The sequence below is a fragment of the Cebidichthys violaceus genome, unplaced genomic scaffold, assembly GCF_023349555.1.
Source record: "Cebidichthys violaceus isolate CVI_PGR_0920_01 unplaced genomic scaffold, fCebVio1.0.p SCAF_76, whole genome shotgun sequence".
NCBI lineage: Eukaryota > Metazoa > Chordata > Actinopteri > Perciformes > Stichaeidae > Cebidichthys > Cebidichthys violaceus.
The window spans coordinates 297,501-312,645 of record NW_027176960.1 but is presented as its reverse complement, the minus strand read 5'-3'; the positions used below and the strand labels follow the sequence as shown (position 1 = coordinate 312,645).

Below are 15,145 nucleotides of genomic sequence, written 5' to 3'. Positions count from 1 at the left end.
CTCAACGGTTAAAAAGAGATGATTGAAGGTGTTTGCTTGGACTGAACGTTGTGTCACCTTCAGGCTCCAGAAACCAACAAAGATGGCAGCGATGGAAAAGTGTCAGCGTGAGGAATCCTTTTAGGAAACCTGAAGAGTCTAACCCTGGAGGGATTAAGACAGAACAAGTGAAAAGGTGATGGCTGATAGATGGATGATGGAGGAATAGATGGAGGGGGGGTTTCCATTCCTTTTAATACACTCGCCTCCTAAAAGAGGAGCAGGGAGTCACTTTACCCTCACTGTATTTATAGCAGCAGAGAACACAGAGAGAAGCCAGGATCCATGTCGCTCTTTAACGCCTACATTCCGATAATATCCACTTTCATTTCTAAATTCTCTGGTTGATGAGATGTTTGCAGGTAGCTCAGGAGTTCCTCAGGGCCATCACAAATGGAACACGACCTCTGAATTAATAATAGTTGGAATGAGATCTCCACTTGAGTATAGTTATTGTTAGTGTGGTCACTTTAACTCTACCAGTATATTGTTAAAACTCTCCTTTTAGCCTCACCAGTCCCTCCCTCCCTCCCTCTCCCAGCAGGGTGGAGTCTCTCAGCTGGTCTGACCGGTTTCAGGGTCAGTGATAGAGGGGTGATCCGGTCCTTCAGAGGAGGTTTCTATTCCTCCTCACTCCTCATTCTCTTTCTATCGGATCCCTGATGCCTCAACCCTCATCCTCCTCTTCTCCGTGGCTTCGATCTTCTTTCCTTCCTTCAAAATAACAAAATAAAGTTATCTGTCCACGCCGAAGCTCGTCTCGCCTCTTCGTCCACCCTCCTCTTCCTCATCCCTTCTTCCCTTTCTACATTTTGGGTTCGCCGGGTTTCTGACCGTCGAGCATGACAGACAAGCCGGGCATGGCGCCGGGCGGCGGGGACGACACGGGGAGCATCATGGCGCTGCTGGAGCGAGTGGCGGGCCTCATGGACAGCGTCCAGACCACACAGCAGCGCATGGAGGAGCGCCAGCTGGAGCTGGAGACCACGGTGAAGACCATCCAGACGGACGTGGTCAAGCTGACCGGTGACCACGCCAATACCAGCTCCACCGTCGACCGGCTGCTGGAGAAGACGCGCAAGGTCAGCCGCCACATCAAGGACGTCCGGGTGCGTGTGGAGAACCAGAACATCAGGGTGAAGAAGGTGGAGGCCACCCAGGGAGACCTCCTGGCCAAGAACAAGTTCAGGGTGGTCATTTATCAGGTAAGATATGCTTCAGGTACTTCATCACCAGTGGACACGGACCTCTGGGGTTCTGATCAGCTGCCTCTCGGGTATTGATTGCTGAAGTAAATCTTCTTGTATTGGGGCAGAAGGATGTTGATTCTCTTCTAGAGACTTATTGCACTGTGAAACCTACTTCTAGTGCTCTTAGGGTTCCTAGTCAGTCCACAGAAGATGAGCTGGTTTACTGTACATAGGTCAGAAAACTGAAAAATGGAACAGATTCCGGAACAGATTCCGGAACAGATTCCGGAATAGATTCCGTGGAGAACCTACCTGATCCCAACAGGCTTAAATTAATTCTCCAAAAAAAGAAACCCGATCTGAAAGGGGTCATAGCCGATCCAGAGAGAACCGATTCAAAGACACAGTCAACCAGCACAAAGACACAAATCTTAAACCAGTACTCTCCCTCCCTGATCGGATTAGACTGAACGTAATTTGGTCTTCGGTTACAAAAGAACTGAGCGACTCATGAAGACCTTTCAACAAACAGCTTCTGTATGTTCTGTTTGTCACCATCACTCTGGAGCCAAAGGAAAGGGTCTAGGGTCTGTATTGGTGGCCTCAGGGTTGGCATGTGGCTAACTAAAGGACTTAAATAACATAACTCTAATTATAATGATCAGTTCCTGGTAGACTAAAGGAGGCAAACTGTTCTGTGGGACTAAAAAAGGCCCAAAAAGTGCCAGTTGATGTTTGAAGGAGTGTCCAGAGTCCAGTTTCTACAGTTAAGGCAACACGTTTGTGAAAAACACAAAGGTGCTGCCTCTTGATCGGATGCAGATTTCTTTCAGAAATTTCAAAGACTGAAGGGGATTTTGCAACATGCAAAAGTTCTTCATGTTTCTGGACACAAAAAGGCCTTTTGTGTCCAGAAACATGAAGAACTTTTCAGAAAGATATGAAATGATCCGTTTCTACGTGCTTAAGATCCAGATTACTGATACTGGCACCGTTTATTTTATATATATATATATATATACATATATAAAATAATATATATATTAAAACCAAAGAGATTGTCAAGATACTGAGGTCTGACATGAAGTGACTGTTGTGAGAAGACATGTGGCCACTGAGCAAGAGTTCCTTCAACATTAACAAACTGTGTTAGTCAACGAGCATCTCAGTTTGAAATAGCAACACACACACACACACACACACACACACACACACACACACACACACACACACACACACACACACACACACACAGCTTCGTTTTACTTCTTTGGCCTTCACAGTTAGCAGCTGCCAGCGCGGTGGAGAGCTGGTTATTTTAGCACTGGATAAACGTCAGTATGCTGAAAGGTCACACCACCGGTCTGAAGCTCACGGAGCGGCTTTTCATTTAGCACGAGCCCATTGGTGGATGATTATTCGTCTTTTATGCTTAAGAAAAAAAGAAATCTTCAAGGTGCATCTGAAAACGTATGAGTGCAGCTCCACTTTTTTAGATGCTCTTATATTTGGGTTAGGAGGTCAAAGATGCCACTGAACTTGACAATGATTAGATATTGAAGCCTTACAAACTAAATTTGTGCTCCTTCACCAAAAGGAGAAATAAAACACAGAATAAGATTTAGTTCCACCTGAATTTCATGTTTGTACAGATTGAATGTCATTCTCACCAAGTCATCATCAAAGACTACCATGAACTGTGAACTACATAAGTGCATCTTAACATTATTGTGTTAGCATGCTAAAATGCTAACACAATAACTTCTGATATATGTAACATTCACATTAGCAACGTTGACTAGCTCGTTGAGGACTACATGCCTCTCTGGGGTGTGGTTGGGTTACAGTAATGTGGACTCTGTAATGACCTGGGTCCGGTTGCAGTGAGGTCACACGTTGATCAGACCTTCAGCTGCTGGACGTCAGGCTGCGTTGTGCACACTGGTGCTGTGTCGATGTCTTTTGGGATGGAGACGTTTGTGTCTACGTAGATATAACTTTTACAAATTAAGATGTCTTTCTTTTACCTCACGAATGAACTCAGTTAGCATGGGATGCTACGTGGTTTCTGTACAGTAAGCGAGTGTGCCAGCTGAGCGCTGACAGACCAGGTTATTCTGAGTGTGAACCTCCACCATCTCCTAATATAGTTGTCTGCTCTCTGTCCCTCTGATTTATAACCGCCGAACATCTAAATCATTTTTGTTAGCCGCTAACAGGCTGCGCTCATCGTTTGATTCGTTCTGACAGATTTGAGTTGGACCGCCGGAGGAGATCCTCTCAGTCAGCACCTAACTGTGATGTCATGGGATCAGATGGGCTCATGACATCTGACCACTCCCCCCTGCCCCGGAGAGAAGAACTTCTCGTGTTCTACTGTGTTCTGTTTAGAGACGCACCGGCCCCGATACCGGCCCCGATACCGACTCCAATAACTGGATCAGGTCCTCAAGTCCTTTGAGTTCTGAGTCTTAAACAGGTCATCATGATCTCTTCATTGAATGTCATTTCATTTGCGTTTTTTTTTGGACCACCACATATTTTTTTGTACTTCAACAAAATTATCTTTTGGGACCATTTTTTTCCAACTGGCGCTCAGTGACGAAACGTTGGTTCTTCATGGTCGGTTCCAACAAAGTGGATGAACAGCGTTAACGTTAATTGATTCAGCAAATTAATTGATTGACAACACAATTTTTAAATAACGTATTTTGGGCTCAGGGGAAGGTATCAAGTATTTTCGGACCTGGAGTCAGGCCATGGTTAGCCTAGCTTAGCATAAAGACTGGAAACATTTAGCCTGGTTTTGTCCAAAGTTCTAAAATACACATCAGTTATAATAAGAGTATTTGTCGGAGAACGCCAGCGTGTTAATCGGATCTGCCTCTCGTTGGAGAACCAGATACAAGCATTGAACACAGGTTTTGGTCCGTTGTGTTCATTAGTGAGCTACAGAGGAGCTGGAAGGAGTATTTATTACACTGCTTGTTAGCAGACTCTCAGTTGTTACCGTTAAGCTTTGGAAATGTCATATAGTGCTTGTGATGCATTTATTCAAATTCCCATTAGCATGCTAGAGGCTACTTAGCTAACTAGCATGAATGTTGAGTTAACTTTATGGATGAAATCATCCAGGACTGATCCAAAAAAATTCTAATTTCTCAGAAAAATCTGTTTTCTTACATTTTCTCACTTTGCTTCTGAGATCAGATGTTACCCAAACTGGTGTCTGGGGGCCTTCAGGGGTTCTTGAGGAGGGTGAAGGTGGTCCCAAGTAAATGTATGGCCATCTGTGCAGCTCACATTTCACTACAAGTGTAGATCAAAAAGTAGAAAACAGCCTCTCTGAACTGCTCAAAGTCTTAAACTGGACAAGTCTCTCCTCAAATGTTTAAGGGCCAGAAACTCACATTACATCTTATGCCGGGTTGTCATGTGGCTTTCTACTGTTTCTTTGTATTGTTGACTCTGCGTTCACTTGTGCTCTGCTGTTGTACTGGTCAGCTCCCAGTAGGACTGAGTGGGACAGCCTGTTGGTGAATCAGGGTCAACCTTCTCAAAGTGAATCTTGTCTGCAGGGATGTGGGACAGTTTGCAGCCTCGGCTTGAACATTTTTCTCTCCACTTCGTGTTCTTGTAACCGGAGCTTTGAGTTGCAGACGGATGCGTGACGTTGGCCTGAAGCTGAAAGTGATCCAGCTTTGCTGCGCGCTGATAAGTTTAGCTCCCTGCAGCCGAGCACTGAGCTGCAGAAACAGGTGCTGCAGTTTATTTGCGGAGGCAGGAACAAGGCCTGCATGACACACTTTAACCAGAGACAGATTTAAACCTGACATCAACAATTAAACTTTGTCCATATGAGTAAGAAACAAAGTACAAAGTCTTGTGATCATGATGTTCTGCTGGGTTCACACAGTTCTATGTTCTCTTCCCTCAGGGTGACCAGGAGGTGAAGGCTGTCTCACCGGGCAACGAGCCAGCAGAACCCAGCGGCAGCACTGGCGCCAGAGCCGAGGTGGAACCGGACAAGTTTGAGCTCCCTCCAGACTCGGATGAAGAGTACATGGTGGTGGAGGAGGCCGACTCCTCGGCGGCCGGCCGCATGAAGAAGTCGGGGCTGACGCGCATCGAGAGCTTCAAAGCCACCTTCTCCAAGGAGAACATGAGCAAGACCCGCGAGAACCTCGGCACCAAGGTCAACAAGTTCGGCGAGCGCATCGTGACGGCCGAGAGGCGCGAGAAGATCCGCCAGTCCGGCGAGAGGCTGAAGCAGTCGGGCGAGAGGCTGAAGGACACCATCAGCAAGAGCGTCCCAGCCAAGCTGAACCTGAAGAAAGAGAGGACTGTGGCGGAGGGCCAGGAAGGAGCCGAGGGCGCCGCCGAGGGCGCCGCCGAGGGAGCGGCACCTGTCCCTCCCCCCAAAGGACGCAAGGGCAGCCCAGACGCCACCAAGGCGGCCGACGACGAGGGCAAGGCGGACGAGTCCGAGGTGCCGATGTACGACATGAAGCAGCTATCGTAAAGCACCGGTCAGCGAAGAAAGATCCGGGCCGTTTTCTCTGGACCACTGAGACCACTAAGAGGGCGGAAAAGAGAAGTTTTTAAAGGCTGCTGCTACCAAGCAGAGCGGCAGGTAGAGAAGATGAACATTTGTTGTTGAGGGAAGTGAGTCCAATCTGACTGAACATCAAGACAACCAAACAGATTCCTGAAACCATGGCGAGTATTTCACAGTGTGTTCTGGACTTTTATTATCAAATCAGCAAATAGAGTCTTTTTTTTTGTTTTGTTTTGTTGTCCAATCAACACTGACTTTGGGAAATAAAAGAACAAAAGTGTTCTTCTGCAGAAAGGAACTGTTCCCTTCATCGTGCCATTGCTGTTCACGTGTTGTTGCATGATGGGGAGGTTGAGATGTTGGGTGATGAAACTGTAGCGGGGTCGTGGTGGTTTGTCTGGTTCTGTAAAAGGTTTGGAGAACTAATGCCATTAAGAGTTTTGCACTCAGTGAAATGATTGAAGTTAAAAAGTAAAAAAATTACTTGAATAAAGTGGACTTAACAGAAGACGTGTCTCCGTTCAATTGTCCAGCGAATTTTAAGGAAACTTTCCAGACGTTGCACAACAAAAACAAAGTAGGAGCGTTTCCATCAGCTGGTGTGGAGCGAATGAACCGGACTGACGTTAATCTACAGCAGACGAAACCAGTCGGCTTCACCGTCGAGAGAAAGATTTGTTTTAATTGTGCACATTTCTTTCCCGTGGGCTCATGTCGGCCATGTGTCATGCTGCCTCAACACGAAGAAGAGAATACTTTAGGAGACGATAAACACCAGCTGGTTCAAACACTTAAGAGTATTTTGGAAAATCTTTACCACCGTTACATAATCGATATACTGGAGGTCCAGGGTCAACAGTCTATTATTGATTGATAAACATTAATGATTGACTCAGAATTAAAAAGGTGTATTGTTTGAAGTTCTAGTGTCACACGTTACTGACGGATGTTTTTGTTGAAGGAAACATTTTTGAGTGAACAGAAGAACAAAGTCGTGAGCTTCCGTCTCTACAATTTACTGTTGAATCGTTTACTGTCAGTTAATTTGCCCCAGTCTTTCATTTGAAATAATAAGGGTTTTAAATATGAGCATGATGTCATCGAGCTGAACATAAAGCAGTTTTTTTCTTGTTTGTTTTTCGCATTTGTTAGCGAGTGACAGCGTGACTGTAGTTTAGTCTCTTCTGTAAAGATGTTTTATTTCCTGTGACGTCGTCAGAGAATCTTGTGCACCGACCTGTCAAAGCACTCATTCATATGAAGTGATTTAAATGAAGGAAACGACACTAAAGTTCTGGATATAATAACTGTACTTCTTGATTGACTTTGGTTTCCTCGTTGTATAAATATAAATATATAAATATAGTATAAATTCCCTCTGATGAGATTCTTTTGAATAAACGTCAATAAAGAAACCAGCCTCACTGCACTAGTGATTTATTTTGAAGGATTTATTACCATTTTTAAAGTCTTTTACTTTTGAGATCAATCCAGAAACATTTAAAATGTGACACAAAGAGGTCAACTAATAAACTAAAGATAAGTTTACAAACATAAAAACTGAGGTTACATTAAGATTGATTCATTCATTAATCATTTCATCAACACATCATCATCCTCACGAACAGACGAGAGAAGAAACATCTCAGCTGTGATCTGGATTTCAGGAACTAAAGAGAAAGTAAAGCAGCGATCAGAAGCACAGAGAGCTGAAATCAATGAATGGTGTTTAAAACCACGCCTTTGTTCTCTGACGTTTCCGTTGAACCTTAAACACAAAGACTGAACGCTTCAGTGTTCATCATCCAGGAGACCATGTGAGCTTCTGTTTCTTCTACAACGTCGTCAGGTTTGTTTTATATGTTTCGGTGTTTTTAGGTTTGTTTTATGTTTTTTATTTGGTTCTGTGTGAAAACATCAGTTTGAGAGAATGTATGTGTAAAGGCTTTCAGAGTGTGTGTTATTAGTTTTTATGAGTTTCTTCTTCGTCAGAATATTGACTCTGTGTTTGGTTATTTTTGGTGTAAAAATAAACCTGTCAGCGCCCTCTGGTGGACAAACAAACATTTGTCATCTGACATCATCCTGATACGTCTGTGAGTCTTTAATCCTCTGCCTGTTGATTTCTTCTTTGATATGAATGAAATGAAGAGTTTGAACTGAACCTATCTGAGCAGAGTTTCGGTCGGAGGGTCACTTGCAGTCGCAGAGCAGCGCGGCTCCTCTCAGGGTCCAGTGCTCCGGCGGCTGGAGGCTCCTCAGCTGCAGAGAGAAGATGAAGTTCAGGTCGGTCCGACGCGGTTTCTTGTAGACCGGACAGGAGTACGGGCCGCCCGCCGCCCGCTGACTGTCGGCCGCGTTGGCTGAGCTGACGGCGTAGACGTGGACCACGGGGAGGGGGGTGAAGAGGACCTGAGAAGAGACATCTTGTGATTCATCTTTTATTATTCACATTTTCTTTATTTTACTATTATTATTTTTGCTATACATATTTATTTATTTTATATAACTTCTTTATTTCATTATTTTCATGGTTTTTATTATTGTATTATTTTTCAACTGTTTTATGATTTGTCCTTAAGACATTCCTTAAAACATTTTTAAACATGATTTTACCTTTTATTTTATTATTTACTATTACATTTTTTAAGTTATTATTATAATTCATTATTGCTTAAATTAAAAAGCACTCACTCACTCACTCACTCACTCACTCACTCACTCACTCACTCACTCACTCACTCACTCACTCACTCACTCACTCACTCACACACACACACACACACACACACACACACACACACACACACACACACACACACACACACACACACAAACCTTGGGCGGGGCCTCAGACAGTTTGGCGCTGCGCCGGTCCCACCCCGCCCCGTCCAGGAAGAGGCCGTAGATGTAGACCCCGCCCACATCCTCTGGGGGCGGAGCCGACACGTCCTCGCTCATCATCTTAGTGACGTCGTTGCTAAAGGTGACGGTATCCAAGGCCCAGCCCCTGGACAGGTTGGCGCGCGTCGTCTCTTGGCGCATGGCGGTCAGAAAACCCTTTGAGTAAAACAACAACAACGTGAACTCAAGATGGTCGTGACGGGACCGAGTACAAACGGTTCTGGACGAGTCTGAAACCCACCTGCGGGTTGAAGAAGCCAGTGAGCCAGAACTGGTTGGGTCGGCTGGTGCCGATCCAGCCGCTGAGCTGCCGGTTCCTCTCCAGCAGCTCGCTGAACCAGAAGCCCAGCGTCGCCGATGGCCAGCTGAGCCGCAGCCACAGGCGGGGGATCCGGGCGTCAAACGCGCAGTCGAGAGCGTCGCGCAGGTCCTCCGACATGATGATGGTGCCTGTGACGCAGGTGGTGTCAAATGGACTCGAGCGATATCTATATCTATAATATCTGCAATGTCTGAGAAGCGTTTCAGAGATGGAGAGAAAATGCTGCTAATCGTTTAGCTTAGCCTTCTGCTAATAGGCTAAACTATGAGAGAGATGTAGCAAGAAAGCATGGTGAAATGAGCTAGCGGATGGCTGGCTACTTAGCTAGCTTGCTAATACCACCATGCTTTCATGCCAGACTGGTTACAGCCCTACTTTTCTGGGCGGAGACTTGTGGTGTGTGTGTGTGTGTGTGTGTGTGTGTGTGTGTGTGTGCTGTGACGGACCGTCGATGGCCAGTTGGAGGTCGGTGAGCGTGCTCCGTACGCTGCTGATGACTCGCTGCATGCGGTCCACTTCCTGTCGTAGGAAGATGTTCATTGGCTGAAATGGACCCATCCTCTGCAGTTGACTTTTTACCTTCAAAACACACTCAGTTCGTCAACATCTGTGCAGAGAGACTTGAGACACGTGATTAGATTAACGTCACCAAACTACTTCTGTCCTGAGTGTTTCGATTGAGAGACCTTTAGTAAGTGTAGACAGAGACAGTACAGAGGCGCACCTGGCTCACTGAACACACACCTCATGAGGGACGTAGTCAGGTGGGAGCTTCTCCAGCATCTCACTGGCTAGTCTCTGGACGCTGGCCTCCCTGGTCTCCCCGGTCCCGCCCCCGCTGTCCTTCGGTTGGATGTTGACGATGGTGCTGAGCGTCTCGTTGGCCAGGTTGGTCTGGTAGGTGATGTCAGCGTTGGGGTGGAGTCCAAAAACCTGCAAACATGAACAGGGACACCAGTGTGACCTTGGCTTCCAGCCTGCCATGTGAGTGTGTGTGTGTGTGTGTGTGTGTGTGTGTGTGTGTGTGTGTGTGTGTGAGAGCGCTGACCTCAGGTGAGTCCACCATTGGCAGGGCCTCGATGTGCTGCAGGATGTCCTGGATCGTCTTGGCCCTGCCGGGGACGCTGTAGCCCTTATAGAAGCAGAACTTGTCGCTGAAGGTGTTCTCGCTGAACCAGACACGAGTGAAGGTGTTGAGGAGACGTTTGTCCAAGTCGTCCGTCACCCGGCCGCCATACTGGACCTCACCTGGGCATGGACAAAATATCTGATGACCTAATGAGCTGATGTTGCCGTATCTTGTTGTGTCGTTTCGTATCTTGTGGTATCATAATGTATCTTGTTGCGTCACATCTTTGTCGTGTTGTCTCATGTCGTGTTGTCTCTTGTCATGTTGTCTCTTGTTGTGTATCTGATGGATGAAGCCCAGTCTGCTTCAGGACCTTCTTGTCCGGTATTATGAAGAGCAGAGTGAACATAAAGAGGACTGACCCAGCATGTAGCGCAGGCAGCTCCAGTTGACTCCTCTCTTTGAGTCCAGGTCGTCCAGGTGGTTCTGCACAAACTGCATGCTGGAAGTAAAATCTGCCTGGTTGAACTCGTAGGGGATGTTCCAGCCGAGAGGACCGAACTTACGACGCTCCTGACGGGAGGACAAAGGAGGAGGCAAGAGGAGAAACATTATGAGCATTCTATGAGCATCATCTTTGCAGAGACTTTCTGTTGTGAATATCTGAATATGTTTTTTTTTATCAAATGTACATTATGATATTAAACTGTCTGTGAACAGACCTGCACAGTGGAGTGCAGGAAGGCCACAGCGTACAGCAGAGGCTTCCACTGAGCCAGGTTACTGATCTCCAACTGATCCTGAGTGACGCCGCTGAAAGTCCTCTTCAGACCGGCTTTCATCCCTGTGAGGAGCAAAGGAACACGTTTCATTCAAATAATAATAAAAGACTTAATGTGTCAATCAATCAATTAGCCACGATAAAAACGACGAAAGTGAAAATGTGACAAAATAAGACCATGAAGGTGAAGAACTGGGGAGTTTGTTACCAAGAGGAGGTTCATTGGTGAACTTGATGGAGGACTGAAGGAAGGTGATGGGGAATCTGTGTACACACACACACACACACACACACATTCATTTCAAACTTCAATCTGAGCTCCACTACTGTTAAACTGAGGATGCCTGCAGGGCGTCGTCTCGTTACCTGGGGTGCACGTCGGTCGTCATCCACACCCGGAACCCTCTGTGCACACTGTCCGGCGGCGCCGCGGTGACCGTCTCCAGCAGCTCGTCCAGGAAGTCCAGTCCCAGGTGGCAGTTCTGGAGGAGGAGCCAGCCGCCGTCCGCCATGCTGTTGGCCAATAGCCTGCGAGCGTGAACCTCCTGGCCCTGCCCCATGGAAATGGGACGGCACGGCGCCCCCTGCAGGCAGAGAGCAGGACTCTGCTGTTCGTCTGTGCATCAAGCTGAACTCATGCTTACATCTATCTGTTCTTGTGCTTACGTCCATCAACTTGTGATTTTTAAGCATTTGGTAAAAGAGACTAAGAAGAACCAGATTTTCAATATTATTAAACTAATTTAATCTAATTTGAATTTCTAGTACTACTTTTGATTCCTGATGTTTTCAATCAGCTTTTCACCTGATTTTTAATATTCAGAAACACCGATGATGAATTCACAGGTTATTTATAATGAGCCCTGTTTATATTCTACCTAACAACATTAACCCTTTCCTTCACCTTGTTCTTGGCCAGTCTCTCTATGTTTTCAGTTGGATCAGAGCCCATCGACAGCAGACAGACCATCGGCGTCCTGTTGTCACTCTCTGCCCACATGGCGTCCAGGTCCAGAACCAAACCTTCAGCATACGGTTTACCCAGAGAGTCCGAGATGTAGTGACGCGCCTGGTCAACACACACAAATACATACAATAATTCATTGTCTCGGTGTTACACTGTAGGGAACCAGAGAGCCGTAAACGAGAGAACAGTGTGTAGCAGTCAGACCTGAGCTGTGGTTCGGTCCGGACACCAGCTCCGGATGAGCAGAAGCTTCCTGAAGGTGTCAAGCTTTTCCTCGTAACCATCCGGCAGAGCGGCGTCCTCTGGCGTCGGGTGGTCGAACCACGTCCTCCAGGCACGCTCGTTCTGGTTCACCTGGACACAAGGAACCAGAACTTATGTAGGACTACGAGTTCCCCTCTTCACCTGCTCCAACGTAAACGGGTCTGGGTTCTACCTGGGTCAGAATCTGGGTGAATGGCGGCAGGCTGGACAGCTGCACCAGGTTGAGCCAGGTCTGATCCAGAATCCATCGGCGTGGTTTGGATTCTACAGAGTTCAGATCCAGAGAAGCTCCGCCTACACACACACAGACAGCAAACGTTTAGAATGCTTTGATAATAAAGGAAAAGGACGGAGAGAGGGAGAGGAGGAGGAGGAGGAGGAGGAGGAGGAGGATGGGTGTGTGACCTTTGACGAACGTGAGCACCTCGGGGTGCGAGATGTTTCCGGCCTGCAGGTCGATCTTCAGAGCCAACAGCAGCGTGAACAGCAGTTTGTGCTCCTCATACAGACTCCTGGCGGTGTAACAGTAAACCTGAGGGAGGAGCAAACAGGTACCAGTTACACCTGCAGGACACTGAATCTAAATCCAGTGTAGTTTGGACCACAACCCTCGCTAGAGAACTGCACCTGGTAGGTGAGGAAGTCGATGACGTTGCCAATTCGTTTGGAGGTGAGCTGCGACTTGGCGGAGTTCTGCATGGACGAGTCAAAGAGCCCCAGGAACTGCCGCAAAGACGTCTGGTACATGACGTTGACCAGCGACAACTCCACGATCAGGAAGTAGAGGATGCTCCCCCTGGTGGCCACCGGCCGGTACTCCTCCCTGGCCTGGTTGATCTTCACCTCCGTCTCCGCCGCAACAGACAGCTTCTCACTCACCTGAAGGAAAAGGTTGGAAAGAGAACCTGTGTTTATTTCCTGTTGGAGTGCATCAAAGCATAAAGAATAGGCACGCAGACGGGGAGCAGCACCTCCTGAGCCGTGGTCTTGGTGACCCTCAGAACCTCAATCAGAGACTGGTCCTCCACTAAGGACCCCTGGGTGCTGGTCAGCCTGAACAGCAGACTGTCCTCCAGCTCCTGCATCTTCCTCTTGTTGGACGTCACCTCCTCTAAGAGCTTCACTCGCTCCCCCTCCAGCTCCTGGTGGGACCACAGGGACGACTTAGATTCAGATTAATTTCATGAAAACTTGGCGGAAGAGTGTTACATTTACATTTAGACTAGTTAGACCAGAAGAATGCCGTCCTGATTATCCAACTATCTAACCATCTGACTAACTAACTACAGAGTTTAGTAGCCGACTGTCGGCCCGGTGCAGCGACCTGTTTCTCCAGCAGGAGGACCCGACCCAGCAGCTGGTCCTCCAGGCCGCGCCGGGTGACGGTGAAGTCGACCACGGCCGTCCTGGCGCTGACCTCGGGGCTGTAGGTCGGGTTGGCCAGCTTGGTGGTGATGTAGAGTGTGAAGCCCTTCATCACGTCCACCTCCTTATCTCCTACCTTCACCTGCAGGAGGAAACCACAAACTTCTTTATATATAAATATATATATATAAATATATTTTATTAGTAGAGAGACGTGAGGTTTTGCTGTATTTTTTTAGATTCAACTAGAAGTCACAGACTTTGTAAGTGGATCCAGACTTGATGTAGTTTTTGTCCAGGATGTTGTCCAGGACAGGGTCCAGTTCCTCCCCTACGTCCTCCAGCAGCAGGGGGCGCCCCAGAGACAGACTGTCCTCCAGGTGGGACCGGAAATATTTGTGATTCAGAGACGTCACCTGGGACGCAGAAGAAGACCAAAAGATGTATTATGATTTCCCGTGTCTTTGTTGTTGTTCTTACTTCTCACCTGCAGGGGGCGTGTCTAAGACCTCACCTGCAGGGGGCGTGTCTAAGACCTCACCTGCAGGGGGCGTATCTAAGACCTCGCCTGCAGGGGGCGTGTCTAAGACCTCACCTGCAGGGGGCGTATCTAAGACCTCGCCTGCAGGGGGCGTATCTAAGACCTGACCTGCAGGGGGCGTATCTAAGAGCTCACCTGCAGCTGCTGGTCTCTCTCTCTGTTCTGGATCCAGGTCTTGCCCTGGCCCTGGGGGTCTATCAGCAGCGGGTAGCGCGACGCCTTGGTCACCACGATGCCGTTCTGGATGGACAGGTCGTCGCTGGGTAGACCCTGCAGGTTCCACTCGCTCACCGTGGCGTTGTCCACCAGCAGACCAATCACGTCCAGGTCCTGCACAGAGATCAGTGGGACCCCGGTTTTCAACAAACTCAGTTAAATCTAGTAGAAAGATGAGCTTTTTAATTCATAATAATAACTGATTTGTTTGACATCAGTGTACATCTGCTACTAAAACGTGTTTAAAGAGACGTTAACAGTTAAAGAGGAGGAGTCTCACAGGGCTGAAGGGGAGGAGCTTGTCCTCCATCTCTTTCTTCCACAGCTCCAGCAGCAGGCGGCGGTACTCCTGGTTAAAAGGACCGGCGTAGGACAGGAAGCCGGAGCACAGGAGCACATCCCCCACCAGGTGTTTGATCTGAGTCTGGAAAGCAGCGCTGCTGTCGGTCCACCGGACCTGAAACCCAGCAGGACCAGGAGAGGGGGGTGAGTGATGGGTGAGTCACAGGTGATGGGTGAGTGACGGACAGATGGACGGCTCTGACCTTCTCTCCTCCCAGCCCGTCGATCAGAGCCGTGGCGTTGGACATCTTGCGGCGGCAGGTCTGGGCGTCGTCCTCCAGGTCCTGGTTCTCCTTCATAGCCGCCTCGTAAAGCGCCTTAAGTTGAACCCGGAGGTTTATACTTCATTTAGAGGTGTGTGAGTGTGAGTGTAAGTGTGTGTGTGTGTGTGTGTGTGTGTGTGTGACCTGAACTGCGTCCAGCTCCTGCTGTTTGGCATCCAGCTGTTCCTGAGCTTTAGAGAGTTCAGTCTGAGCGACAACAAGACGAGCCTCCTGCAGGGTCAGGTTAGCCTGTACACACACACACACACACACACACACACACACACACACACACACACTGAATCAGAGTGTGTGTTTCTACCA

At 47.8% G+C, this 15,145-nt stretch overlaps 2 protein-coding genes across 2 annotated transcripts in view; one reads left to right on the top strand and one right to left on the bottom strand.

Moving 5' to 3' along the window:
* Nucleotides 1-346: 346 nt before the first annotated feature.
* On the top strand, nucleotides 347-7,214 carry LOC137892143 (caveolae-associated protein 4a-like). Its single transcript, XM_068737072.1, has 2 exons — nucleotides 347-1,244; nucleotides 5,167-7,214. Exons 1-2 carry the CDS (start codon nucleotides 882-884, stop codon nucleotides 5,749-5,751), a joined length of 948 nt encoding a protein of 315 aa, XP_068593173.1. The 5' UTR covers nucleotides 347-881; the 3' UTR covers nucleotides 5,752-7,214.
* Nucleotides 7,215-7,306: 92 nt separating this feature from the next.
* dnah5l (dynein, axonemal, heavy chain 5 like) overlaps nucleotides 7,307-15,145 on the bottom strand; it is a 41,692-nt gene continuing 33,853 nt past the window's right edge. The window contains exons 76-97 of the mRNA XM_068737135.1: nucleotides 14,966-15,070; nucleotides 14,762-14,875; nucleotides 14,497-14,673; nucleotides 14,136-14,330; nucleotides 13,720-13,875; nucleotides 13,419-13,601; nucleotides 13,066-13,236; nucleotides 12,722-12,973; nucleotides 12,500-12,626; nucleotides 12,267-12,388; nucleotides 12,035-12,184; nucleotides 11,768-11,932; nucleotides 11,230-11,447; nucleotides 11,072-11,127; nucleotides 10,805-10,926; nucleotides 10,505-10,655; nucleotides 10,062-10,261; nucleotides 9,758-9,946; nucleotides 9,460-9,592; nucleotides 8,933-9,141; nucleotides 8,626-8,847; nucleotides 7,307-8,199 (exon numbers count right to left, since the gene is read on the bottom strand). Coding sequence (XP_068593236.1) covers nucleotides 7,981-8,199; nucleotides 8,626-8,847; nucleotides 8,933-9,141; nucleotides 9,460-9,592; nucleotides 9,758-9,946; nucleotides 10,062-10,261; nucleotides 10,505-10,655; nucleotides 10,805-10,926; nucleotides 11,072-11,127; nucleotides 11,230-11,447; nucleotides 11,768-11,932; nucleotides 12,035-12,184; nucleotides 12,267-12,388; nucleotides 12,500-12,626; nucleotides 12,722-12,973; nucleotides 13,066-13,236; nucleotides 13,419-13,601; nucleotides 13,720-13,875; nucleotides 14,136-14,330; nucleotides 14,497-14,673; nucleotides 14,762-14,875; nucleotides 14,966-15,070 — 3,636 coding nt within the window. The 3' untranslated portion in view covers nucleotides 7,307-7,980. The remainder of the gene's footprint in view (nucleotides 8,200-8,625; nucleotides 8,848-8,932; nucleotides 9,142-9,459; nucleotides 9,593-9,757; nucleotides 9,947-10,061; nucleotides 10,262-10,504; nucleotides 10,656-10,804; nucleotides 10,927-11,071; nucleotides 11,128-11,229; nucleotides 11,448-11,767; nucleotides 11,933-12,034; nucleotides 12,185-12,266; nucleotides 12,389-12,499; nucleotides 12,627-12,721; nucleotides 12,974-13,065; nucleotides 13,237-13,418; nucleotides 13,602-13,719; nucleotides 13,876-14,135; nucleotides 14,331-14,496; nucleotides 14,674-14,761; nucleotides 14,876-14,965; nucleotides 15,071-15,145) is intronic.

Bases quoted from the DNA above. Each gene is read 5' to 3' on its own strand.
- LOC137892143 (XM_068737072.1), top strand. From the start codon at position 882: ATGACAGACAAGCCGGGCATGGCGCCGGGCGGCGGGGACGACACGGGG. The intron at 1,245-5,166 runs GTAAGATATGCT...CTCTTCCCTCAG, and splicing joins TCAGGGTGGTCATTTATCAG to GGTGACCAGGAGGTGAAGGC.